Consider the following 24997-nt stretch of genomic DNA (forward strand, 5'->3'; position numbering starts at 1 on the left):
TGGATAGCGAGTTACCTGCAAAATGTATCGCAAGACATTGTGGACTCGCATAACATTGTGGATATCATGGATTTTGGCTGTGTCTGTTTGGACCTAAAATAGTTTATTTTTTATTGGTAAAGATTCACTGCATTGTATTCTGAAAGAGCCAGAGACTGAACTTGACAAGTTTTGAGAATGTTTAATGCATCACAACTGCCCAAACACAGGTAAAATGCATTAAAATTTTTTACATCACACTGACATATCACCACTGAGGTTCCGTCGCAAAAAAAATGAAAAAAAAATGAATTTGAACTTAAGTTTCTATTCTAGTAATCAAGCTAGTATCACAGGATTAACAAAAGTAGAGTTACTTTATCAGTCTAAGCTGATTTAGTATTTCTCATTTTATGTTCCTTTAATGAACCATAGGTGGTCAAAATTAATTCGAAACTGTCCGCTTGGCATCCCTCACTACCCACTGTGCTGTTTCGAGAAGTCAAAACCCGTATATATTTATTTTATATGTGGGTGACCATATTTCCTTTCAGGTGAACTTCCCTCTGTGCACGATAGCCCACACTCCTCGGCTGCCAGAGCACTGCATCGAATATGTGAAGATCCTCTTGTGGCCTAAGGAGAAGCCTTTTGGAGGTCAGTGAAAGGTCTTACGAACAGAACGTTGGTAGCGTACAATCATAAACGGGAAAATGGTAATGCTTTCTATAGCAATAAAGAAACCAAAGGCCACGTTCTCCACCAACCATTTCTGGTTGTTTGCCTAAAGGCAGTGATTTTATCTGCTGCTTATTTATCTTTTTGCACAGAGTAAGCACTGAGAAAATTCTAGAAGAGTAATGTGTTTACCATTTGTTTAGCATCCTGGTTAACTCAATTGGTAGAACACCTGCTCTGGAAAGATGGTGGTGTACACTTAAACTACAATCAGATGCTATAACCAGTTATCTGTTCTAAAGAAGTAAATATAAAATTTGGTTAGTCAACCTTTATTTCAGTGAGTTTTCTCCTGCCATTACAAAACAAGAAATGTGGGACTCTGTATGGTATTAGTTATAGCAGAGCAAATTTTTTTTTTTTTTTGCAATGGTTTACATGTATTCTTCTAGAAAAATGTCAAATGCAATCTCCAATCGAATTTTCAAATATCTAACTTTTCATACCTGCACAATTATTTGGATGGCAGTGTATAATGGCAACCGAAATTTCGGACACTGCACAGGGTGCCGCTCAATTTTTCAGACATTGTCTGCGTGTGCATTGCTGCACACATTGCAGCTGTGAAGGAAGTTGCCTTAAAGTAGACTAAGCACCAAACCACAACTTTGGTTGCCGACTCCCAACGAAGTGGAGCTGGTTAGGCCTATTGGCCTAGGCAGTACGGCTGTGGCGAAAATTTGTGAACGGCTGGTGGAGTGGCTGGTCACAAGCTGTTGTAGGAAGCTCGCGATCATTGTGTTTGTACCGCTCGACCTCATCGGCAATCAAGCGTGAAATTTCATGCACGGGTTAAACTGATGGCTGTAGTCGTGGAGTTTGGGTCTGCATACAGCCCCCTCTGTGTCTGCAAAGTTGGTCAGTGACCGCTCGCCAACTGGGGTTGATGTGTTTGTGGGCATCAATAAACCCAAGGCTGTCGGAATTCACCTGAAACCTTCTTTTGCAGTATCCTTCGTGGCTTTAGGATGTGACTGGCAAAAGAATGAATTTATGTGCAAGATAAAGAAAGTACATTTTTTCAATCCGGCGACTTTGTCCTAATTGGTTGGTGGTGTTGGCCATAGGTACATGTAGAATGAAAAAGTGGACAACAAAGCACCCAGGCTGCTTTACTTTGACTTCTAATGTTTGCTTCTGACCTTGCAAGCATGCTTCCTGAAGCTTGCAATCTTCTTTCAAATATATCTTGTAGGAGTCTGAAAGGAACTCCTTAAGCAGTGTTCTTTTGTACCTTTCACAGAGGGGAATAGTTAACTCTCATTGTACAAACCCTATGCGCACTCTGAGGGATGGCGTTTCCATTCTAGCAGCAGATGACAAGTGCAGCATCACTTTCCATGAATGCTTCTATTCATCAGCGTTTTTTTGTTCTAAAGCATTTCATGCTCGCAGCAATCTGTAACGACAGGTGAAGACACTACACCGGCAATATTGCTTTGTGCTCTTTCTCAGATTGTTTATTCATTGTGATTCACCGTATACTTGCTTCTGTAACAATGTGGCACTGGAGTGGAAGCTACGAAATGTGTTTTAGTGCTCGAGACTCTTCTTGAGACTGAACGGACAATGCTATGATGTGGAGGGCCACATGGCAGAGAGATGCATGCGTATTTTTAGAGGGGTTCAAATACTGAAATTTTCTAATCGCACACAAATATTCAAGAAAAACAATATTTGAATATTGAATCAAATACCATATATTTTTTCAACTTCTGAACAAAGTGAGATACTATAAAGTTTGTGTTGTTCACTTGGTAAGAAAGGCTTACTTACATTATTTGGAACATGCATGTAATGCCGTTCACAGTCGGACGTCCCGTCAACTGAGGAGGTCGTAAGTGATAAACAGCTGCCTTCAGTTAGCCGGTGCACTGTGACAATGGCAGTAATCACCAGATGCATGTGGGTTGCTGTGTTCGTTGACGGAGATTAGTGATACTGTAGCACCGTGCATAGGATTCATTATTGATCAGAAGTTATGTAACCTATACTCACAACAACTGCAGCTCTCCTGCAGCAGAATCACTTGAAACAGTCTCCTCTTGCATCGTATACATTTTTTTCCCTCAAGACTCTAAGTGTTGTCATCCTTTGTATTTAAATAGGATCAAATATTTGGCGATTTCGAATAATGAATTGTTGAATGAATAGCGAAGACTGTTCAATTCATATTTGAAGTTTTCAGATATTTGCACAACCGTAATATCTTTATTGCACTCCTCATTGACTGAGCCAGCTGTAGGTTCCACTATGGCCCCACATTGATGCGTAAAAGAGAATTTAAGTTTGCCATCTCGATCTTTACCACTCCTGTTACACGTGTTGGCTCATTGTAAAAGTAATACAATACAGTTATTATGGCCTTGACTTTTGCTTTCCTTTTGTGCTGTATCTCAGTTAATTTCTCATGCTGAGAGGATGACACTGAGGTCACAACTTTTGTTGCTTAGGTGGTGCCTGCCGATGGGATATTGCCAAAGGGCTGTAGAACTGAGGACAGTGACTAGAATTTCTCACTGATATTCATAGGAGAAACAAAATTGGTGCTGACAAAACACGGCCTTCATTTTTTATTTATTTTTCCTCTGCTCCATGTAACCAGATGACACTCCCATCGATGGTGACAATCCTGATCACATTCAGTGGATCCACGAGAAAGCAACAGAGCGTGCCAGTGAGTACAACATCAGTGGAGTTACCTACAGGCTTACACAAGGCAAGTGTTTCTTGATGTGTGAAATTATTATTTCACAGATGCTGGTTTTTCCAGTGTGGAAGCAATATATTTTGCAAAAAATAATGCAGGTGAAAAGTTCTTGATTCTCTAAATTTCATATGGCAGTGATGCCGCCCCTTCAGAGCTTGGGAAAGACACAGAGGTGTGTGACTAGCCAGTAAGTCACAATGCACCTGTGGGATACGACGTGTGACCCACCTGCAGGTCATGACAAAGGAATGGGAACCGCTAAACGTGGTGTTGCAGGGAACAGGTGAATGATTCAGTGAATGTGGATGACGACCTACGTGCAGCAGTAAAGCTTACAAGAGTACTGTGAACTGTGCTGTAGCAAAATTTGCACGGAAACATTTAATGCAGATTTCCCACCAAGCATGCATTGTAACAGCGAGGTAAACTGTGCCACTTGTTGTGCTGATATGGTTTGAGTTAGCCTAAACAAACAATGATAAAAGAGGACACTTGTATGTGTGCACTTAAGCCAACAACTGTCTTTACTGCAGGTATAACTCCTGCCAGATAAAAAAACAGATGCGTTTTTCTGTTTTCTGCCTGTTAGACCCATCCAAGATGGTTGTTGGCTAGGGTGCCTACATGCAATGCCGTTTTAGGGTGGTGACAGCCTTTGTAAGGGTACTTGCCGCCGCCAGCTAAATTGGCGGGTTAATTGGGGGGACAAAAATGGCGAAAGATCAGCCAACAGACCACACTTCCCGCAACCCTTGGTGACGTGAAATTAATTAACTTCTTTTGATAAACTTTGGCCTCAGCAGCCAGAGACAAACGGGGCGTCTGAGCGCCGTACACGACACGTCTACGTTTTAGTTAAACAGATTAGTAAGGACAGTATTTATTACAGCACACTTCGAAAAGCACCCTTTATATATTATGTACAACTGGAAGGCAACGACAATGCTTAATGCAGTTCACATTCTTGGCGTGAGATAATCCTACCACTAGCACGCCATCGTGCCTTATAACTTCTTGCTTTATATGTGTGACATGACATGCAATAGAAAAGTAAGTAGGAAAAGGCAACTAGTATATTAACGATGTATGCAGGTTTCTTGTGCACACTGGCAGAAAACTAAATTAAAGAAATTTAATAGGTCACGTGCCAACATGATACACCAGAGCGTGACAAAAAAAGGCAGAAAGACTGGGGACAAAAATGGCTTTCTGCCAAATTTGGCGGTAAATAGCAGTCAAAATTTTGGTGTTGTCACCACCCTAAAACGGCGTTGCATGTAGGCTCCCTATTGTTGGCTCCAAGCTAATATAGTCTTGCAAGGGCATACTGGCACTGGCTCTTCTCAAGTGTGTCCTTTTAACATGTACAGGGTTGAGCTTGCTATAGTGTTAAATGTCGCAGTAGCCAAGCTTTCAATCAATGCAGTTTCTAGTCCAATGCTGTCTGTATGTTAATGTGCTCCTTGTTTTTGTCAATGGTTCACACTGGTTTAAGAGATACGCATTAATAATAGTTTGTTTGCACTGTAAAAAATTGAGAGCACTGAAGAGGAATGTTAACTTAAACTCTATTAATAAATTGCACTTTTTAAGCTGTGAGAAAGCCACTCCTATTATGTGAGAAGGCTTGGTAAGCCAGAAAATACGAAAAAATAAGACGGGAGGCGATGCCACCCTCATGTTCCTGCACCAGCTATCCACGACTCCATGGGTTTTGACAGCGTCTGTTCAGGTCTAGTTGGGTGTTTTTAACCGCTTCTAAGCCCTGGACAAGCTGGGTTTGTCGGCCGTTTTGGGTAAGAACTGTCAAGGACAAGCTCAGCTCGTTGAAAGTCCATTTAATTTTCCTGGAATGCCACAGACGAGCTGATTTCGTCTTGGCGCTTTGTCGTGCTTCTGGTAGATCGCAGTACACAATCCATGGGGCTGCGCAAGCAGGAGCAATAGCTTAACAGGATTTGCAGCTGGGGTAGCTGGTTCATGATATATAGTAAATTTAAAAGAGCGCAAGAAAGACATGGACAAGAATGAACAGCGAGGTGCTACGTGCGGCAGACGGGTAGGTGCGTGAACGACCGGGTCCTAGAGCAAGCTGCGTGACTAAAAACACAGGAAATGCGCATGTGCCTGCGCACTGCGATAGCTGCAAGTGCAGCTATTGCTTAGCGAGATAAAGATATTATGTTGAAGCAGGGACACTGTGGCACGGGAGCTCTTGGAAGCTTTCTTTATCAAGAAAAGTGGTGTTGGTTGGTGGACACATCTGTTAGCTTGAGTTTACAATTAATTACCTTACGTCTGATAAATGACTGGAGGAAATTTTTCGCTTTGTGTGCCGAAGATGCCGCCTGAGTCCAAGGACTTCGAGCCGACACCTGAGGCCACTTAAAGCAATGTGCCGGCACTTTAAATAAAGTTTATTTCTTCTTCTTTGTGTGCCCCTGTGATGTTTGTGTCGTGCATATGCAAACCTTAAATTTTCATTTCTTCATCTCACCTTTTCTTGAGAGGCGGCAGTTGTTAGCGTGCACTTGTGTTGTTCAGTCTTGTCCATGTCCTCTTTTTTTTTTTTTTTTTTGTGCTCCTAATTGCACTATATAAAGCAGGAGCAAGTTTATGCTGGCGGAGGAAGTAAAACATGTTGGCAACTTGGGTATAAAAATAATTCGGCCATTTTTGGTCATAATTCGGCATAATAGCAGGTTAGCACGAAATTCGGCATAATAGCACGAAAGAGGTTACTAATTAAGGGTTGCATTGCATTTTAGAGAAACCAAAAACCCTGCATAGCAAGTTTTAATGAAGTTTCCAGTGATAAATTGACCCATATTTGAGAAAATTTGTTGAAACCCATGCTGTCATACTGGCTCTGAGATTTTGACATGAAATTGAGAAATACGAAGTTTAAATGGCAACTTTTTCTACTACTAGCGCCACATGACATGTTACAAGCAATCATGACTTGGACAGAGAGCCATTTGCAAAATAAAGTTCATTTCTGTATCTCCACTAATAGTCAAACCTTTTTCGTAAAAGGAACGAAATCTGCAATTTGCAATTATGTTTTAACAAACTACTTTAGCGTTGTTCTTAGTGCCAACATGCCGTGATTCAGTGAAAATTGAGTATAAAGTGTTGTGAAGGTACCACTTGTTGATGTACAGCGTAGAAATGTATTAGCTCTTTTGATGCTTACTATATTTGCACGATTCTAACGTGCCCCTGAATCTAACACGCACCAAATTTTTGCAGGCTTAAAGAAAAAAAAATAAAAGTGCACCTGATTGTAACATGCACTTGAATGTAACATGCGCCTGATTTGTAAAAGAAAAATATAGTACATCCCTACAGTCACGATCAAAAAGAACGAGATGTGCGAAATTTTTTTTTAGTGTGTTTTTGTAATGAAAGTGGCCCGTCATCATCGCCATTTGTGTTTCCATGGCCACAGATACCAAGAAAAGAAGGCGTTATTCTCGAGCGATCAGTTTTAGAGTTATTGTTATGCATTACTTTCATGAGATTTTATGTGACTTGGCATTGAACTTGACCAAATATGCGGTCGAAATCATTCCTGGCACTCTGCGCAGATAGCGAGCTAGGCACAGCGCTAGAAACGCTGGTGGCCTTATATGCCGATGCATCTGGTGCTGAGTCGTGCGAAATCCCGCGAAAGTGACAATATGTCCGAAAGTGATCGCAGTCGAGCACAAAATGGACCTACAGTAATCTTACAGAAGTGCTCTGCTGCCTCTCGTAGTAGTGATGACACTGCCTCTGACGATTCTGACGGTAGACTGGTCCCTACGCCATGCAGGGAATTTTCAGACCCATTCTTTCAGAAGAAGCGCGCGTTAGATTCGTGCAAATACAGTATTGAGAGCGTTCTCTTGCTTGTTATTGTGTAGACAATGACACACTAATTTTCTACGTGTTGTTTCCCATTACCTTTGATGACGTTGCAGGTGTAGTGAAGAGGATTATACCGGCTGTGGCATCAACCAACGCAGTGATTGCTGCGGTCTGTGTAAATGAAGTGTTCAAGATTGCCACCAGGTAATGTCGTCACAAAAATTTTGCCCCATCATGCATGATGCTATAGTTTGTTTCTGGCGAGCCGAAGCAACGCGAACACAGAGTTAATTGTGCTTATATCACAAGTGGGAATGAACCAGTGTGGCAAATGGCCGTTCACTGCATTGCTGCTGTCAAACCTTGGTATAACGAATTCATACCTAACATGAAAATGCCTTCGTTATGTCAGATATTTGTTATTAGCTTAAGTTTCTTACATGATGATATTGGTGAGAAAGCATTTCAGATTTGCTTCGTTGTATGGTCAACCTAATGAGGTGCCGTGTTGTGTTGTCGAAACAGCTGCTGCAACCCTCTGAACAACTATGTGGTTTTCAATGACACCGATGGCATCTACACGTACACCTTTGAAGCTGAACGAAATGTTGAGTAGACATTTTTCTTCCTGTCCTAGCATAAACTGATGTGTGATTTGGACTTCTTAATTTACTGAAGTCAATCAAAGACCCACTGTGTTTGTCTTCATTCATTCAAATGATGACAGTTTCAATTTAAGTGCTTCAGCTTGCAAGTTGGAGTAAGATGACATTTAGAATATCGAACATAATGTTTTAGTAATGCTTGCAACTCTGGAGCAATCTTTATTTGCACCTTAGGGTGTGTACCAGTGGGGGCATTGGATATGTTATTCTGTTTTATTCCAATGGCATTTAAACAGTAGGGCTAATTTAACCGATGGAGAGCACCATATCAGTTATACATTTTCTTTTAAAATTTCTTATTTTGTTCTCGTTTGTTACAAGTTTTCTTCTTTTCTTTTTTCGTTTACTGTTAGCCAACAGGTCTGTCTATCTTGAATGGTATGGGAATCATGTTTGCTGCTCTCAATGTCGTGTTTGGTGCTTCAGTATTTTTCTGCAAGTTCTTTGCCGTGGGCGGTGTGTTCATTGCTAACACTGATTTCCACACAGGAGAAATGTCTCGCCTGCAGTCAGGTTCCTGTCACACTTCACTTTACTGAGGAGACCAAACTGCAAGAAATCATTGACCACCTGATCAACAGCCATGATTAGTAAGTTGAAGCTCATTAACACCTAAACTTCGTTGCAGATTTTTCAGGGAATTCGTCATGTATGGCTTTTATTTGGACACTGTGGGTGTCTAAATAAGGTGTTTTCACTAGGCAAGTGGGATGGTGTTGCAAATGTCCTCCTACTCGTTTATTGAATTTCCTCAATCTCGAGGGCTCATTCATTATGTTATCTTCATTGACATTATCATCACGATCATCATCGTTGGATGTAGACATAAGATTTGTGCAGGCTTGGCAAATTGCCTCATTCACTGGGGAGAGAATATTTGACAACTGCAAACTTTTTGCTTGCATACAAAATGTGTAATACACAGACAACTGGAAATGAAAGACCATGATTCAAATACTATATAAAAAGGAATGTGTGCAGTAGGCAAATTTTTAGTAAGCCTGGCTGTTGACTAGCCACATGATGCATAATGGGATGCTAAAGGGAAGCACCTGACTATAGTCAGGGGACCTGACTTATAGTCAGGTCATAGTCATAGGTACATCAGTTTAGGCTGGTAAAGTATTCTTTCAAAACCTTATTTTTGTTAATATTGTCATGATTGGTTGATTATTAGAAGTGAAAATGAAGGTGAATGTTTAACTTTTTTTTTAAATTTGCACTGAAACACCCATTGTCGGTACATCAGTGCGACGTGAATTTCAAAGTGTTTTTTTGCTTTGTTTTTTTTTTTTTGTTTTTTGTTTTATCCATTGTGGCTCCGTAACAATACTTGAAACTTGCTAAGTTCAGTGTTTGGCTCTTTTAAAAAACAACGTAGTAAAGGTTAACTAGGCTTGAGGAGACACCATCAAAATTAATGACGTCGCGGTGAGCTGGTGGGGGAGTTTCAAGGCGCTGTTGCTGCTCATCTTTGGTTTTTACATCTTGTCTGGCTAACCAGACCTCGAGCGGCTTTATTTTTTGCTATTGTAGAAGAGTAATTTACTTTATAGCACAGCTCAAATTTCCTTTTTAGCATCCCTCTAAATGGAGAGAAGAGCTGTGTGAAATTAATAACTATCTATGTGAAAATTATGTTAAAAGTGAATTCAGCACTACTGCTAGTGATTCAACTTTCGGGTCGACAACCTGAATGCTATGGAAAGATGCATATAGCCTGGTGCGGAGTGAGCAAGGTTATGTTATACACTGAGACGTATATGACAGAACAGAAACAGTTGACCTTGTTTCTTCTAAACAACACTGGTAGTTTGACCTCATCGTGAAAAACAAAACAAGCGAGGCCATTTCCTGTCGGAGGTATTAATGCCATATGCCTCCCACCCTCTGCGTGAGTTCAGCAATTCAGGTACATATGTGATCTACTATTTTATACCAAAGCCTGCTGCTCATCACAGTGGCTAAGTGGCCATGGTGTTCTGCTATATACTGAGGACAAGGTTGTGGGTTCGATCCTACTTTGCGCAGCTGTAGTTAGCAAGAACACTCATTTACTAGGGTTCAGGAGCATGTTGAAGAGTGCCAGTCCTCCACTATAGCATCTCTTGTACCCCATGTGTCACTTTGGCACGTAAGACCCCATCAGTCAGTCATGACAAAGCGCGCTGTTAGAATTAATGCAGTTTTAAATTTGCATATTTAGAGGACACCTTCACTGTACATTGTTAGCTAACTGCCACCAACATTTCTCCATGCTTAACTTGCTGTGTACATTTTCGGTGACTCAAACATGATAATCGACCCGCATGGCGGCCCACGCTTTCTGCACTAACGGTGATCGCTGAGGGCCCAAATGCAGCCACAATGATCCACAAAGGCCATTGCATTCGTCGTATACCACAAAGTATCAGCTCGGTGTCCCAAGCGCTCAGCAGTGGTGGGAAAAGTGTCGCCCGCCATGCACGCTGATTATCACATTTGTATTGATGACCACTGTGCATGTTTCCATGCCTTTCCTTAAATGCAAAATGATTTGGTCTTGCAGTCAGATGAAGTCTCCAGGCATGACTACAAATGTCGATGGGCGTAGCAAAACCTTGTACATGCCTACGGTTCCTGACATTGAGAAGCGGACGAAAGAAAATCTCAAGAAAACCTTGAAGGGTGAGGAAAGAAAAAAAACATGCATTGCTAAAACTAACACGTTCTGTCCAGTAGTTGAGGTACATTTTATGGTAGAATGTCATTTTTAATATATTTGCTCCAAGAGGTCTGCAGTGATGATAAAAATTACCCTATTACGGTAAGAACCTGCATTTTGTATTCGTAGCCATGCTCATTTGAACAGCGTGTTGACTGTAATGTGTCGCATAAGTGCTAGAGACCCTTCTTTTTGAACAATAAACCTGCACTGAGTGTGCAGCTGCCTCTGTAACAAAGTTTAATGTAAATGTAGCGCAGTTCTTTTTGACGATTAATCTGCCTGATGTAAACAGCTTTGTCTACTACCCACATCTATATTCTATTTATAGTGGCGCTTCTCAGGGTCAGCCGTCTATTAGCATTCAAGTGTGCACCAAATGAAAATCAGCATATGCACATGGAACCTTTTACATATGTGGCACCTGTCATTAGCATGTCTACTGTGCTTGTTTTTGCACATTTGAAGTTTTATTTTGTTTCTGTGCTCATGTGTTTTCTATGCTTCTTCTACCCACCTTCTCCCTTATCCTTTTTGATCACCTCTTATCTAATAGTGTAAGGTTGTGAACTGAATATTCTGCTCCGACTCACCTCTCTGCCCTTCCTTCTGGAGTCCTCTTCTTTTTATTACTATTTTGGAAGTTTGCCCCACTGCATAAATGTATGAATACAGTTGCTGACTGATAATTCAGACTCGACAGGAACCATCTAAAAGTTTGAATAATCGTGAACCCAAAATATCAGATTCGCGAGAAGATAAAGTAGCTTTGTATCACTAGTGACCAAAAAAAAAGGTGTCCCGTATTCTCGGATGATCACTTTTGGGGATAGTTTCATTTTCAGGAGATTCAGTGTAACTAGGGCCAGACGTATCGATGTTTGAGAGCGATGGAATTCTTTTATTCGTACAGTGCCAGCGCTTTCTTATGAAAGTGCCATGAACCACTGTTGCCCATCGACTTGTCTGGTGCTGGTCGCACGAAATATTGCGAAAGTGAAGGTATCTTTGAAAGGGGGTGATTGTCTGAGAATATGGGCCAAGTTTGTCAACGCGGTTGCTATGCGCATATACGCTTGCGTGTGATCTGATCAGTTTGTATCTTGACCACTGTCATGCTGTCACAACAGATCGACAGAAGTACAGTCAATGCATGCACCGAATCTTCATTCCCATAACATGATAACACAAGTCGACCGCGCTGCATTAGCTGAATGATCGTGAGTTTCTTCACAACAGTCATTGTGCTACTCTTCCCTCACTTAAAGGGGCCCTGAAACGCTTTTCTAACTAATCATAGAATGAATGACATGTCGCGTAATGAATCTCCTGCCGCAAACATGTTTCGAATCCTTTAGGTACAAGCCAAGTTGGACGCAGTTATCGGACCGACTAGCGCCTTTCCCTCTTCATTAATTTCTACTAGTGTGCTGGAAGCTACACTGGGGAGATGGCAAGGGAGCAATGGCCTGCCAGCCCTGCTCAAAGTTTAAACGTCTCAGCAGTGAGACGGCTCATGGTGGCACCTCGTGGCGGTCGTGGTATTTGCGCTGTGCTCTCTATCTCGAAGGCCACGCGCAGCAGACACAGCAACGTGCAACTGTCATGTGTAGACTGGCAAAGATAAAATGGTTTTTCTGTCTTTTTGAGATAGCAGGACATATATATATTTTTATTTATTTAACTCAAATGAGCTGTAATTGTATTGCTGAGAACCTCCTTGTGATCCCAAAATATGCCAATAGCTGTTGGTGGGTCTAGCTGCTTGCGATGAGTGTACACTGCATGACGACATTGTGATTGAGAGAGCGAGCGATTTTTGACTGCCTTTGACACGAGATTGAAAATTCCTTGCTGCATACAGTGCAATAATATTTGGCTCACATTTTGACAGGAGAGCGTCGTCAACAGATCGGCAACATTTTCTTACTATGTTCAAAAAGTGTATCAGGGCTCCTTTAAGCGCCGCCCCTGCCGGTGCAGACATGTAAGGTGGCACCACTTGAATCTACTTCAAGAAGTCGCCCGAGACCGTGTCGCTATTTAACATGTGAATGAACAAACGCTGGGCGCACAACAAACAGTAAATGCAGCTTTTACAACTCACTGGCTTGGCTTAAGATTTGGTGCCGTCGACTACCGGATCGATTAGGCTTCTGTAATTTCGGTTTTGATGAGGCACCAACGACACGGCCGACGAACATGTCAGTGACGTATGAAAGCCGAAATATCGCTTTTGTGTAGAAATCAGTGGACAAATTAGCGCACGGTCATGCATACGGAGTCCAAATTATCGAATGTGGTAAGGACAATTTCGAAATTTCGATCATCCTTATTGTATGAGGGCGATTCGGAAAGTAATGCCTCTGCCTCCAAGCCCAATACTTTGCCAATAGTACTGCAAACATTTTGAACTCTTTATCATTTATGCACTGATGTTTAAGCTATAGAATGTCACTTGCCTCACCTTCCTATCTCTTCTCATTCCGAAGTAATCAAGCAATCTATGGCATCCAGTGGTGACGTCCAGTTGAAACAGCGGGCTGTAATTTCTGACTGATGAATGTTGATGGGCGCACAACCTTCCGCAGTCAGAAATTCAATTACAGCCTGCTGTTTCAACTGGACGTCACCATTGGATGCCATGGATTGCTCGATTACTCTGAAACGAGAAGAGATAGGAAGTTGGGGCGAGTGACATACTATAGCTTAAACATCAGTGCATTAATGATAAAGAGTTCAAAATGTTTGCAGTTCTATTGGCAAAGTAGTGGGCTTGGAGGCATTACTCTCTGAATCGTCCTCGTATATTGGGTCTATGGGGCCAGTGGCAGTGCCGTGAAGCTTTCCAAATAATCGAGAATGCCCGAATGGTCTGTCGACAACTGATGTGGATCCAAGCCAGTTTCAACATGGCCAGGAATTCTAATCCGATGGTCTTGTGGGAAGAAGGGCCACTGTTTGCAGGTAGTGGCGCAGTCTTTTTCCGTGTAATTGAATAGTAGCTATGTGGGCAAACAATTTATGTTGCCTCACATCAGTTGCGAAAGAAACCACTATGAATGGCCCGGTAAGAAAGTGAGGGTAGACAAAAATGTTTTTTGTGGTATTTGCGCCATACTGCTCCATCCCCCGCCAATTGCGCCAAAAATGAAGCCCTGTGCCATACAGGAAATTTTACTACAAATAAGGCCACTTTGGCTAGTTTCGGTTTCAGTTGCTCGTCTTCTGTCTGGCTAGCTCCAATTCTGGCTACGATTTGGCTGGAGCCATTTTTTTTCAGACGTGGTGGTTGTTAAAGTTGGCGGCGACTATCATTGTGCGCCGGTAGCGCCGGGAATTTCAAGGGCTGAAAAATGGGCAAAAGTAAATACTATTATCCTGGTATTTCGTATAACCGCAACTAAGCGTACAATCGCGAAAGTGTAAGAGTCGTTTTGAGCGCACCAGCTAGCGTGTAGCCAGCTATGCGGCGTCGGAAGCGGTCGGAAGCGAGTGGTAGGCCTTTACCCTTTTCTCCGCGCTTGCACGTTTTCATTACTTGCCTTTGTTGTGATTGCGAAGTGGGATAAACAGGTGTAGCGGCTCAGCTTGTAGAGTGCGCGTGTAAAAGGTACGGCATTATATGGTTTAAGAGGAAGCTTTAGCTCGTGAACTATCTAAATACATGGAAAAGGAGAAATCGTTTTTCTCGGCAACCACTGCACCAAATTTGATGAGATTTGTTGCATACAAAATATAAGGTTTAAATCTAGTGACTGGTGGAAGCAGATTTTTTATTTAGGCTATAGATCTTTTTATAAAAATTGTCGAACATAGCAACTTTTCAGAAAACAAAACTATGTAGTTTACAGCTTTGTAAATTGGCCATGAAAAACGATATCACAATTCCGTAAATTGCATCTAATGGTGCATCTAAAGCAGACAAAATTTATATATAATACACTACTCTGCATTATACCGTTATTATGTGTGTGACTTTTGCGAAACCCTTGTAAACAAGTTCACGTAAGGTACAAAGTGACATATCAAATTTGTTTGCTTTTGATGATCTAACGGATGCAGTTTACAGAACTGCGATATCTGTTTTTGGTGCAAAGCTACAAATTTGTAAATGTCGTGCTTCTATTTTTTTTTTACCTTGCCAATTTTTGAAAATTCCTTTGAAAAAATTCAGGCTTAAAGTCAAAATTCTGCTTCCAACAGTCGCTAGAATTTAACTTTCTTTCACAAATGCAACAGATTTCATTAAAATCGGTCCAGTGTCTAGCACACCAGTGTTCCTTATGTAAATCAAATGGTGTAAGGCGATCGAGCCTTTTTGTAACAATGTTATCAGGTTCAACGTTTTAAAATATGATGCATGCTCCTCTAATGCAAAATAAAGCCTGATATGCCCCTTTTATCTCTTCTAAAACGGTATTTTAGTTGCTCCCAGCCTGCTCCAAAACAGCAATTTACCTGACGTTCCAGGCATTCCAACTTTGTGCTTCAATGCATAAAACAACGCTTTCCTCAAAAAGTTTACTGGAACACCCACCCATGCATTTTGTCGGACACTTTGAAAATTAATATCTCGAAAGTGGCTCAATCCTCAGAATTCGTTCCAAGTGGATACGCCTTGCGAACTCAGCGGCTACAATTCGTAGATTGAAAGATGTGCCGTAAAATAATTAATATGTTAATTAGCATAATTATGTTAATTATTTAATTAGGCGTTTTGACTTCTCGTGAAAGTAATGGCCGCCTCATCGAGTAGTTTAGATCAAGGATTACAATTGTGTTATCTGCCACAGGCAATTTAAAAAAATTTGGTGCAGCTAAAATGAAACAGCCTGTATAATAGACACACAAAAGGCACGAGAAGGACAGAAAAACAAGCGCTGAACTCTTCGTTGAATGATTTATTAGCGCAGTGACGTACATTGACAGCGCATATATAAAAGGGACACGTGATCAACGTAAACGCGAACAATTCCGAAACTACTTCAGTGCGTAGTTTTATTTCCACTTTCAGCCGTATTTGTACCAGTGGCGTTCCGGGAGAAGAAGGTGTTGGGAGGGTGGGAGGGAGAGAGTTAACATTTTGAAGTAAAAGAAGGGTGTAAGTATATTGTATAGATCATGGGGGTGGTAGTCTCCGAACACAACCCTGCAGGGCGCTCGCTTGTTGGCTCCGATATTCCCCTGTAAAGTGTGCACCACGTTATGCAATGGTGCGCGTGGTGCAGCATTATGACAGGCGGAAGGAGAAAAGAAGCATGTGTGTCATTTTTATGTGCACGTTTCGGGGAAAAAAAAAAAAGTTACGTGCTCTGCATGAATTAAGCCTCAAGGTATGCTGCCTGGGCAGTCACAGAAATAAATTAGTGCTAAGACCTTGGGCGGTAAGCACAGCGTGTCTTGTACAGCAAGCTAATTTTCAACATGTAGAACTTTCTCACAAGTTTAATGTTCGTTTGTCATGTCTGCTTGCAGAACTGGGATTTGTTGACGGCCAAGAGCTCCTAGTAGTGGATGTCACCAACCCTATGTATACAGTTTTCAAGATTGCCTTCAAACAACCACAAGAGCAGTGACGATTTATTTAACTCGTGATTGAATGTTGCCATTTTTGTCGTTTTTAGTAAAGTGGAAGTCTTGATTTTTGTGACAGTTCTTTTGTCTGGTGTGCTTGTTATTATGCTAGTAGCGACTTTCCATAAGTCATAGTAGGAATGCAACTAGATTAGGAGAAATGCAGTGGAAACTTTTCACGTACGTGACGGAGGTAAGGCTTCCTTTTATGCCCACTGTTGTTTTAATGCGTTCGCATTAGGAATGTCAAAGCAAAAAAAAAAGAGTATGTTTGTGAAGTGTAGAAAGCCGACCACGTGGTAAAGGTGCGTGTGTAAAATCATGGCCATATAAAGCCACTAGACAAAGAAGCCAAGGAAAGCATCGGGGAAATTAGCTGTGGTTGAAATTCAAACGTAGAAAATAATAAAGAAAAGGGGAAATGAAAGTGGACGAAAAGATAAGTTGCCACTGGTGGGAGCCGCCGAGCTCACAGGCTCTGCATTACGCGTGCGTTGTACTGCTAATTGTTCGTCCACTTTCATTTCCCCTTTCTTTATTATTTTCTACATTTCAATTTCAAGCACAGCTGGTTTCCCCGGTACGTTCCTTGGTATCATTGTCTGTTGGCTTTAGATGGTCAGGATTAACAAGAATTGAGCGTATATATATATATATAGAGAGAGAGAGAGAGAAGTTGCACTTCGCTACTCGAAGAGGTACAGGACATGTATCGAGTGAGCTCCTGAACGACACTTTGCAATGCGGTGAACGCGTTTTAAATCGTAGATTCGGGACCTAGAAGAGGTGCGACGTAATGCTAACGCATTTCTCACACGTTTCCCGCTAAATCGTCAGTTTTTTTTTCCTCAAGTAAAACAAACTAAGTATAGTTTCAGGCAGCGTGCCTTTTTCTGTGTATTCTTCGTCGATATTGCAATTTGCCCCCAGCGTTCACGGATATATTTCAAAATCGACTGGCACGGTGGCGCCTCAGCAGTACAAGTAAGTGTGCAGTTCTGCATCTCCCAAACGGCTCTGAAACGAAGTCTCGGCACCACACATAGAAGCAAGCTGTGTAAGCGCCGTGCTCGCAAAGAGACCAGCTGACAACCGATTTCTAGGGACCCTGTTCTTTACGACGCGTTGAAAACGCTCATCCTCGGTAGTGTCTACACCTGCAAAAGTTACTTCCAAAAGCGCACATAAATTTTGCAAGCATAATTTTTCGATCTGAGCAATCTCTTAAAAATGAAAGGGTCCAGACGCCAGGAGCACTGAGTAGTGAGAGCTACGTCTGTAGCCCGCCTCGCAAATTGGGAAAGCAATGCGATGGGTGACTTTGGCAGGAGTGAATGACTTTCATAAACCATCTGCATTCTGACTTTTCACCCCGTCCGAAAATAAAACGCTGCTGCATCTGTGGCTGGCTGTCCTAGGGCTAGCTAGTGGTGCCCTCTTTTGGCCGCGGGCGCCAAGTTCTCACCGCGCCACTACGGCCGGCAAGAACTGGCTACAGTGCGCGTCGCCCGATCTCCGAGGCTATAGCGCCATTTTTCTACTTATAATATGCGAAAATTTGGCTGCGCATTGGAAGTTTCAGAAAGAAAACATAATAAACAATTGTATTTATATATTTCAAAAAGGTGTGGTATGGAAAACGTTTTTGGGGTCCTGCAGAGCGTGTCTCTACACGCAGCCGGCCGCTCCCACGTAGGGACCGGACGGCCAAACCTCTCGGTCGCATCGTTGCCCAGAGTTGGTCGGCCAGAAGAGGGCTGTGGAGGACCGCATCCCACCTGGCCGAGTTGGTATCGATTGTTGAGTGTGACCGGGTACACCGCCTGAGCATGTGATCTAACGTGGCTATTTCTCCGCATGAGGGACAAGAATTGTCGGTATAAGTATCTGGATAGATCGTGTGTAAGAGACACGGGTTAGGATACGTACTCGTTTGCAGAAACCGAAGTTTGAGGGCCTGAGCTCTGCTGAGCCGCGGATGTGGAAGGGAGTAAGTTCTGCGTGCGATTTAAAAGAGAGTACTAATCTTGTTGTAGGTAGAGGGAATTTCCCTATTCTCGGGGGAGTCGTCTCCAAGCTGTCGGGGGGTAACGCGGTAGGTTAGGTCGCGCGCAGCTCCGTGAGCTGACTCGTTGAGGTTGGGGGGAGCCCTCTCTATTTGACCCTGATGTGCGGGATGATAAGTGGTTCTTGAGGGAAAGGGAAAGGTTGGCGCTATCTTCTGCAGCCCTTGAGGGAGCACGGCTCAGCGCCAAGTGCGGGAAACCAACAAATGAAGTGGTGTGTGATTTCCTTACCCCCGAGGAGCCGGAGGGCCGGCTTAGAAATAACGCCTTTTTAATGTGCTAACTGCAGACCTCGAGTCGCTATAAATAGCGTCTCGCTTGTAATCAAGTAAGGTCAGTGCGATTGCCATCTGTTTCAGAGTTCCTGGCCCGGGACCGAGGCAGCATTGGTAATTTGTTGTTTGGTCGTCACATGATAGGTGCCAAAAGTCATTTTTCGCAATTTGTTGCGAATAATTAATACAAATCCTTGTTTAAAGAGGAAAACTGCTGGTTTCAGTCAGTAAAAGACGATCTTTCCATCGGCGCGGCTATTTCGATTCACATTATGAATGGTTGGCTGTCCCTTGATCATTGATATGAACGGCGCTCAACCTCCGAGCACGAGGTCGCGGATGAAGTTCCAGGCCGCTAAGACAGCATAATGATGGAGGCAGATTACAAAACGGTAATCTACGGAGCTCTTGGTGCCTGTGAAAAAAAGGAAAAAAAAAAAAAAAGACCCCGATAGCCATATATTCTTGCTTTGAAAACTAAGTGAATGAACATTCTCATAAAATTGACAGGCAAGTTACCGAATCATTCGGTTATGTCAACTATGTCATTTGCACGAGAGCGTTTTCGCAGAGTGCGTCGTGCTACCTGTGGGAAAGCGGTTTGCTCGTGTGAAGCCATTCAAGCTAAGTACTCCTCCGGCGGTGGATGGTTGATCATCTACGACGCTGTGAGATGTCTAATTAAACCGTGTCAATCATTCCGTGATCTGTGTAGAAGCCGTGTGAATAGAGCGTTTCTTTTTCTTTTTTCTTTTACCTCTGTGTTATGTCACTTTAACTGCACAGCTGTTATCCTAGCGATTTTTCTACAGATCTACGTAGTCCTCTTAAAACTAGATTGCTAGGCGGCACAGCTAGAGCTCGGGAATCTTAGCTCCGAGATTTCAGTAAAGAAGCCAGAGAACACGCTTGTGTGTTTTTTCCAACGTGTTGTGGGCTTTATTTTGGTGGTAGTTGTGTCGGCGTCTGCGATGGCGGGCGGGAATTTAGCATCGCCGGCGCCTTCTGCGCCAGCGGTCGAGCGTCCTGATGGCGCGTGGCACGCACACTTTTGAGTCGCCTGATTGTCTGCATACGCGTCAGTCACAAGAGCGAGCGAACGGAAGGCGAGCTCGGTGGGGGGTGCGTGCTTTGCTTTGTTTGCTCGCGTAGGACAAACGGCCCCGACCGGGCGCTTCACGAGGCTACAGCGACGCCTTCCTCAAGCCACTGGTGCCGCAGCACCTGCTTGAGCGTGGCGCGCTTAACAATGTCCGGCTCGAGCATGTGGCGGATGAGGCTCTTGCACGAGGAACTGATGGAGTAGTTGGGCGGGAAGCGTACGTCGCGGTGCATCTGCAGCCTGATCTGGGTCTTGATGTTGGTGTCGTCGAAGGGCATCGTGCCGGTCACCATGATGAACAGGATGCAGCCCAGCGACCAGACGTCGTACATCTTGGGGTTGTACGGTATACCCTGCAGAACCTCGGGCGACGCGTACGCCGCGCTGCCGCAGTAGGTGGAGCTCAGCACGCGCTTGCCACTCGGGTCATCTGCGTACGCGAGGTGGATGGTGAGAAAGTGGTCGACGCGAAAGTTTCTTTAGGAATATGTATACACAGGGTTGTTCGCACGAACCAGGCGAAAACGGGTTCGGGCTGAGCGAGTGACGAGCTGAAGCAGCCCGACCCGCTCAGCAATATACATGTGAGCGCTGTCAAGAGCGGCTTTGTCGTGCGCACAAATTCTGTAACTGGAAAGTGGTTGCTCTATACCAGCTCAACTCGCTGGCACCGCTTTTGTCTTAACGAGCCTACATAGAACAGCACTTTTCGATGTTGCAACACGATAAACTTCATTAGCCGATTGACAGAGCACCTGTACGTGATGGACTCCTGGTGGCGCGTTGCCCAACGTTACTCATGGACAGCGGCTTTGGTTCCGTGGCGTGTTGTCAAGTGCAGGCTGCTTGCGAAAGCAGTATTGTCTCGCAAGCTCGAAAGCTGGCAAAGACCTCGACAACTGACAGCGTTAGCTTATAGGTGACCTGCTATAGAAACCCGCTTTGGGCATGATGTAATAAGCGGACAACTATTAATAAATTACGCATTCAAGCTTATACATCTTCGCCCCTTGTTTATGGCGATCGAGGGAGTCTACAAGAAATGCCTTGAACTCACGACAGAAGCGGCTGAATCCGAAGTCGGTCAGCTTGACCGTGTTCTCATCCTTGAGGAGCACGTTCTCGCACTTGAGGTCCCGGTGCGCAATGTTCTTGCCGTGCAGGTAGTTGAGCGCGCTGGCCAGCTGGCCGAAGTATCGGCGTGCTCTGTCCTCGCTGATGCGGCCGTGATTCTGCGTAGAACGCGAACGGCGTGCCCGTTATTCAGTGCCACGCGCACTGCGGTTATTCCAGCATTCCTTTCAGTGAGCTTTGGAAGACCACTAGAATCGCGTGTACTTGGGCGAACAAATCTCTATAAACCGGAATACGTTGATGTACGTTTCTCGGTCATAAACGAAATTTGTGACCAAGAAACCGGCGCCTTGACGCTTCCCCAATGCAACCTATATTTATAGGGCTTGAATGGACTCGTATAGTGCTCCGCCTTTGGGGAGATTTCAAAAAGTTGCCAGTGCCGTGCAGTACGGTTCTACAAAGGCACTCGCGTCTGACCCGAGAATCAGTATTCCTATAGTGGAAGCTAGCTATACACCATTAAGTTACGTCGCACAACGATTACGGCCTCTTCGATGAACACGTGCGTTGTGGTTTTTGGTGTAGCGAGAGCTTCCACCTGACACTAGCAGCCACTGCTCCCGCACCCTTCTCTTGCCAAGGCTCACCTTCTATGTCGTCTCCGTCGAGGAAATACCTCGGGACAATTAATTATACTTATTTGGCGAGCTTCAGATGGCAGTGTGATCTACGCTATAAATGCGGGTCACCGCGACCACGCGAATGACGTGTGAACAGCACTGCATGCTGCTCACCCGGATGTGGTCCAGCAGATCACCATGCTCGGCCAGCTCCATGATGATGAAAACCTTCTCTCGCGCCTGCAGGATGCGGTAGACTTTGACGATGTTTGGGTGCTCGATGCGTGGCAGGATGTCCAACTCGCGCGGGAGGAACCGGTTCACGAAGTCCGACGACGTCTGGTTTTTGGCGATGATTTTGACCGCGTACCGCTCCTGGCCTTTTGATATCTCCCTGCGTGCAATCGCCGCCGCCACGTTTGAATGTAGCAGAGCCGCAGATGCTACTTACTGGCGTTCCGTCTTTCAGAAACATCTTGGGTTCGTTATGCGCTTTCCGGCAACGTCTTAAGACTGCTGTTTCTGTAGCGATGTATTGGATGGGAGAGGGCGTTGGGGGGAGTAGGTTTCTTGCTATCTCTTATCACAGCTTTATAGGTTATTTAACACTTTAGTCAAGAATGCAGCTGTGCCATCACCACACGGCTAGGACAATTCATTCGATGCTTGAATACACATGAACTTATATACTGAAGGCCTTAGGTGGACAGAGGCTTTGTGCTTCAATGCCTGAAACCAGCGTTATGCCAATCGTTATCAGTATACTTACGCTGTCAGCTCCGCGTACTCGTTCACGATCACCATAATATTGTACAATTGCCGAACTAACGTGCATTCACATAATCATTATCAACAGTGACATCGCAAAGCACAAATTAACTGCAGGCGCGAAGTCGCAGACGTTCGGAGCACGTCGTTCGGAACAATTTTTCAAGCTGCCTGTAATTGCCTGTGCGCGTCGGCAGGCTGCTAGGGCAGTCGGTGGAAATTTCGCTAATGTGCGTTGAACAAGGTAGCCGAAAACAGAGCACCACAACCTATTAACGAGTGACCTTAGTGACCGCCCAACTACATTTCACAAGGAATAAAAATGAATAGAATGTGGAATGTCATTTAAAGGTTGCTGTGTTACGCTGCAATGTTCGCTCAGAACGATGCTTATCGGTAGCATTGAACACTGCCGAACAAAGCCTAAGCTAGGCCTTTCAAATAACTTAAAAGGACGATGCTATGGGCATTGGAGATGACGCGAATGACGAGAAGTTCTGATGGCTCGGTTGTGCTCGAAGCTACCCAGGGCACCCGAGCGTGATTTGGCATAGTGTCAATTAACACTGTTGGTCGCGAACACCAAAGTAAATATCTGTAGAAGGGTCGAGGACTCGAGGTCACCCCAACTATAACTACGGCTGTTGGGAGAACCTCACTGGCCATGCATGCGATAATGCAGTGCGTCATTTCAGCCGCAACCGCTACTCAGTATATTTTTCTCCCATACCTATATATACGCTGCTTTGTCACCATTCGCGCGAGAAACGGCATCTATAAGTATACGGAACATTTTCTGAACTTGGATGTTTCTTTTTTTTTTTGACACCTGTCTGTCTATATAGGGGTGCTCTAAGGCGTCGTACACACCTAGCCGTAATCCACTCGGTATCCAGCTCGCAACTTGAGCCCTGCAGAGCTAACGTCTCTGCCAAGTACCCAAGGCAAGCGAGCTACACTGCTGCTGCTGCAGCTATAACGATCGTCAGGGCAAAGCGACCGGTAATCTGACGACAACTGTGTCAAGAAACAAAGCCGGAAAAACTGCACGCTAAAGCGCTTTCTCTAAAAGACATCGCAAGAAACAGCTGATTCTGCGGTCTAGGATCTCGGCGGACGCGGAGCCCCAAGCCCACCAGTGCTAAAGACGAAGTCTCCCTGTCTTACCGGCTAATTCCGGATAAAAAGCTAAATTATCCGAAAAAAATGCCTCGCAATATTTAACGGAACTGTCACGAAAGGAGCGCTTCCTATTTGGGAAGATCCGCCGGGCAGTGGCTGGTCGGGTACCGGCTGGCCCGCACCGACCGCGGCAGCTCCCCGAGCCCGGCGGGGCCGGCGCGCGAGAGAGGCTTACTTGACTCGGCAGTAGGAGCCCTCGCCAATGGTCCTTCCGACGGTGTAGCCCTCACGAATGAGGCACTGTGCCGAGGAGACGCTGCGCGCGGGCAGCTCCCTGGCTCCGCTGCTCATGGTTCTTCTTCAGGACTTTTGCGGCGGCCGCAGATGGGGTAGGCAGCAGGCCACGCAGACACCGACCATCCGAAAGCCCACCACGTTGTGTTCGGAAAACCTGGTGGCAGCTGCAGGCGGTTCCATTGTTTCAGCCCGAGCCACGGGCAACATGCGTGCGTGCGCCGCACATCGCGCCACCAAGACTTCTTCTTCTTCTACTGTCATGATGCTCGCTGGCCACGCGTCCACGGCTGGACCACCAGCAGCGCAGCAGGTTATACTGCTCCCCTGGCTCCGTCCGTCGGGTCGCGTCTTGCCTCTTGGAGTCGTCGGTCCACAATCCGTGGTCGCTCGTCCAAAAGTGCGCCGCGGGTACGCCTTTATAGGAGGTTTAGACCGCAGAATCGGGACGCCCGATTGCAAGCACACCTCTTAACAAAGTGGCTTTTGGGTTGACCACCATTTACCTCTGCGTCCAGTACGTATATGGTGGTTGCAACTTGTTTTTCTCTCGATATTTTCTTCTCGCCTGTTACGTGTAAACTTTTTTGCTGAAGCTGGTCCACCTCTGAACTCCACGTGTTCAGTCTCACGCTTTCGTTGAACTTGCGTTCTGCACCCTTGACTGTGTCACAGATTGACGATTAATTATTCCACATCCTGTCGCACCTGGCTGTGATCAATACATGCAACTTGTTACATGTTGCAGTAATCCTTGCTCAGCTGCTGAAGGATGTCGTGCGTCCTTAGTAACCACCTGTGGTACCTCAATGTCATCCGACCACTCCTGCTCCTTGGGCATAACTCGGTAGCGCAGCGTTTCAGTAAGCGTGTTCAGCGTTGATATCAGATCTGTTACGTATTATTATTGTGCTCCCCGCAGGGGCGTCTGCGTCAGCAGGCGTTTGGTGAGCTGCGCCACCACATACCCGAGCACACGAGGGTTGGACCCTCCCGCGTCTAACCGTGCGCTGCTTAGCCGTGTCCGGGGAAAAGGGAATCCTGGGGGTTGAGCTGATGCCGAGTGTTTGGACCTTTAACGCACCTCGGCGGAGGCAACACACCCCTTTGGCCTCGGCTTCACGTAGACGGCACCCCTGGGCTGACCCACCCGGGGGAAATCGGTAGTTGCCTTTTCCTGTCTCTCTCTCCCTTCAACCTTCGTCTTTCTCTCTCACTTTCCACCTCTCCTGTCTTCTCTTCGCTTCGTTTTACTCCCAATTTTGCAGACAGCAAGGGTTAACCTGGTGTAATTTATCCAACCTTGGGTCTATTATATTAGGTTATAGTGGCTACGTACAGCTGGCGTCTGCGTCTCTTTCGGGTCTCGTAGCGTCCCCTTGTTGGGCTCGGTGGTGGGCGACTGGCATAGCTACCGAAATTGTCGTTACCTTTATGGCGTTCTCGTC

General features: G+C 44.8%; 2 protein-coding genes across 2 annotated transcripts in view; one reads left to right on the forward strand and one right to left on the reverse strand.

Annotated features, from left to right (window-relative positions):
* The window catches only part of LOC119446177 (NEDD8-activating enzyme E1 catalytic subunit), a 28841-nt gene extending 12538 nt beyond the window's left edge, over positions 1-16303 (forward strand). The window contains exons 9-15 of the mRNA XM_037710536.2: positions 534-636; positions 3323-3436; positions 7393-7483; positions 7805-7886; positions 8434-8534; positions 10493-10611; positions 16127-16303. Coding sequence (XP_037566464.1) covers positions 534-636; positions 3323-3436; positions 7393-7483; positions 7805-7886; positions 8434-8534; positions 10493-10611; positions 16127-16227 — 711 coding nt within the window. The 3' untranslated portion in view covers positions 16228-16303. The remainder of the gene's footprint in view (positions 1-533; positions 637-3322; positions 3437-7392; positions 7484-7804; positions 7887-8433; positions 8535-10492; positions 10612-16126) is intronic.
* Positions 16304-19481: 3178 nt separating this feature from the next.
* LOC119446179 (testis-specific serine/threonine-protein kinase 1) lies at positions 19482-23778 on the reverse strand. Its single transcript, XM_037710539.2, has 4 exons — positions 23491-23778; positions 21540-21759; positions 20726-20900; positions 19482-20098 (listed from the first exon to the last, which is right to left on the reverse strand). The coding sequence occupies exons 1-4, from the start codon at positions 23604-23606 to the stop codon at positions 19743-19745; spliced, it is 867 nt and encodes a 288-aa protein (XP_037566467.1). The 5' UTR covers positions 23607-23778; the 3' UTR covers positions 19482-19742.
* Between the last annotated feature and the right edge of the window lie 1219 nt (positions 23779-24997).

Source organism: Dermacentor silvarum, chromosome 3 (genome assembly GCF_013339745.2).
Source record: "Dermacentor silvarum isolate Dsil-2018 chromosome 3, BIME_Dsil_1.4, whole genome shotgun sequence".
NCBI lineage: Eukaryota > Metazoa > Arthropoda > Arachnida > Ixodida > Ixodidae > Dermacentor > Dermacentor silvarum.

What these genes read in the sequence shown, in the direction of transcription:
- LOC119446179 (XM_037710539.2), bottom strand. Translation starts at nt 23,606, where the DNA reads ATGAGCAGCGGAGCCAGGGAGCTGCCCGCGCGCAGCGTCTCCTCGGCA. An exon ending in ATCTGCTGGACCACATCCGG is followed by an intron (nt 20,901 to 21,539) that starts GTGAGCAGCATG and finishes CGTTCTACGCAG; the next exon opens with AATCACGGCCGCATCAGCGA. An exon ending in CGGATTCAGCCGCTTCTGTC is followed by an intron (nt 20,099 to 20,725) that starts GTGAGTTCAAGG and finishes TCGCGTACGCAG; the next exon opens with ATGACCCGAGTGGCAAGCGC.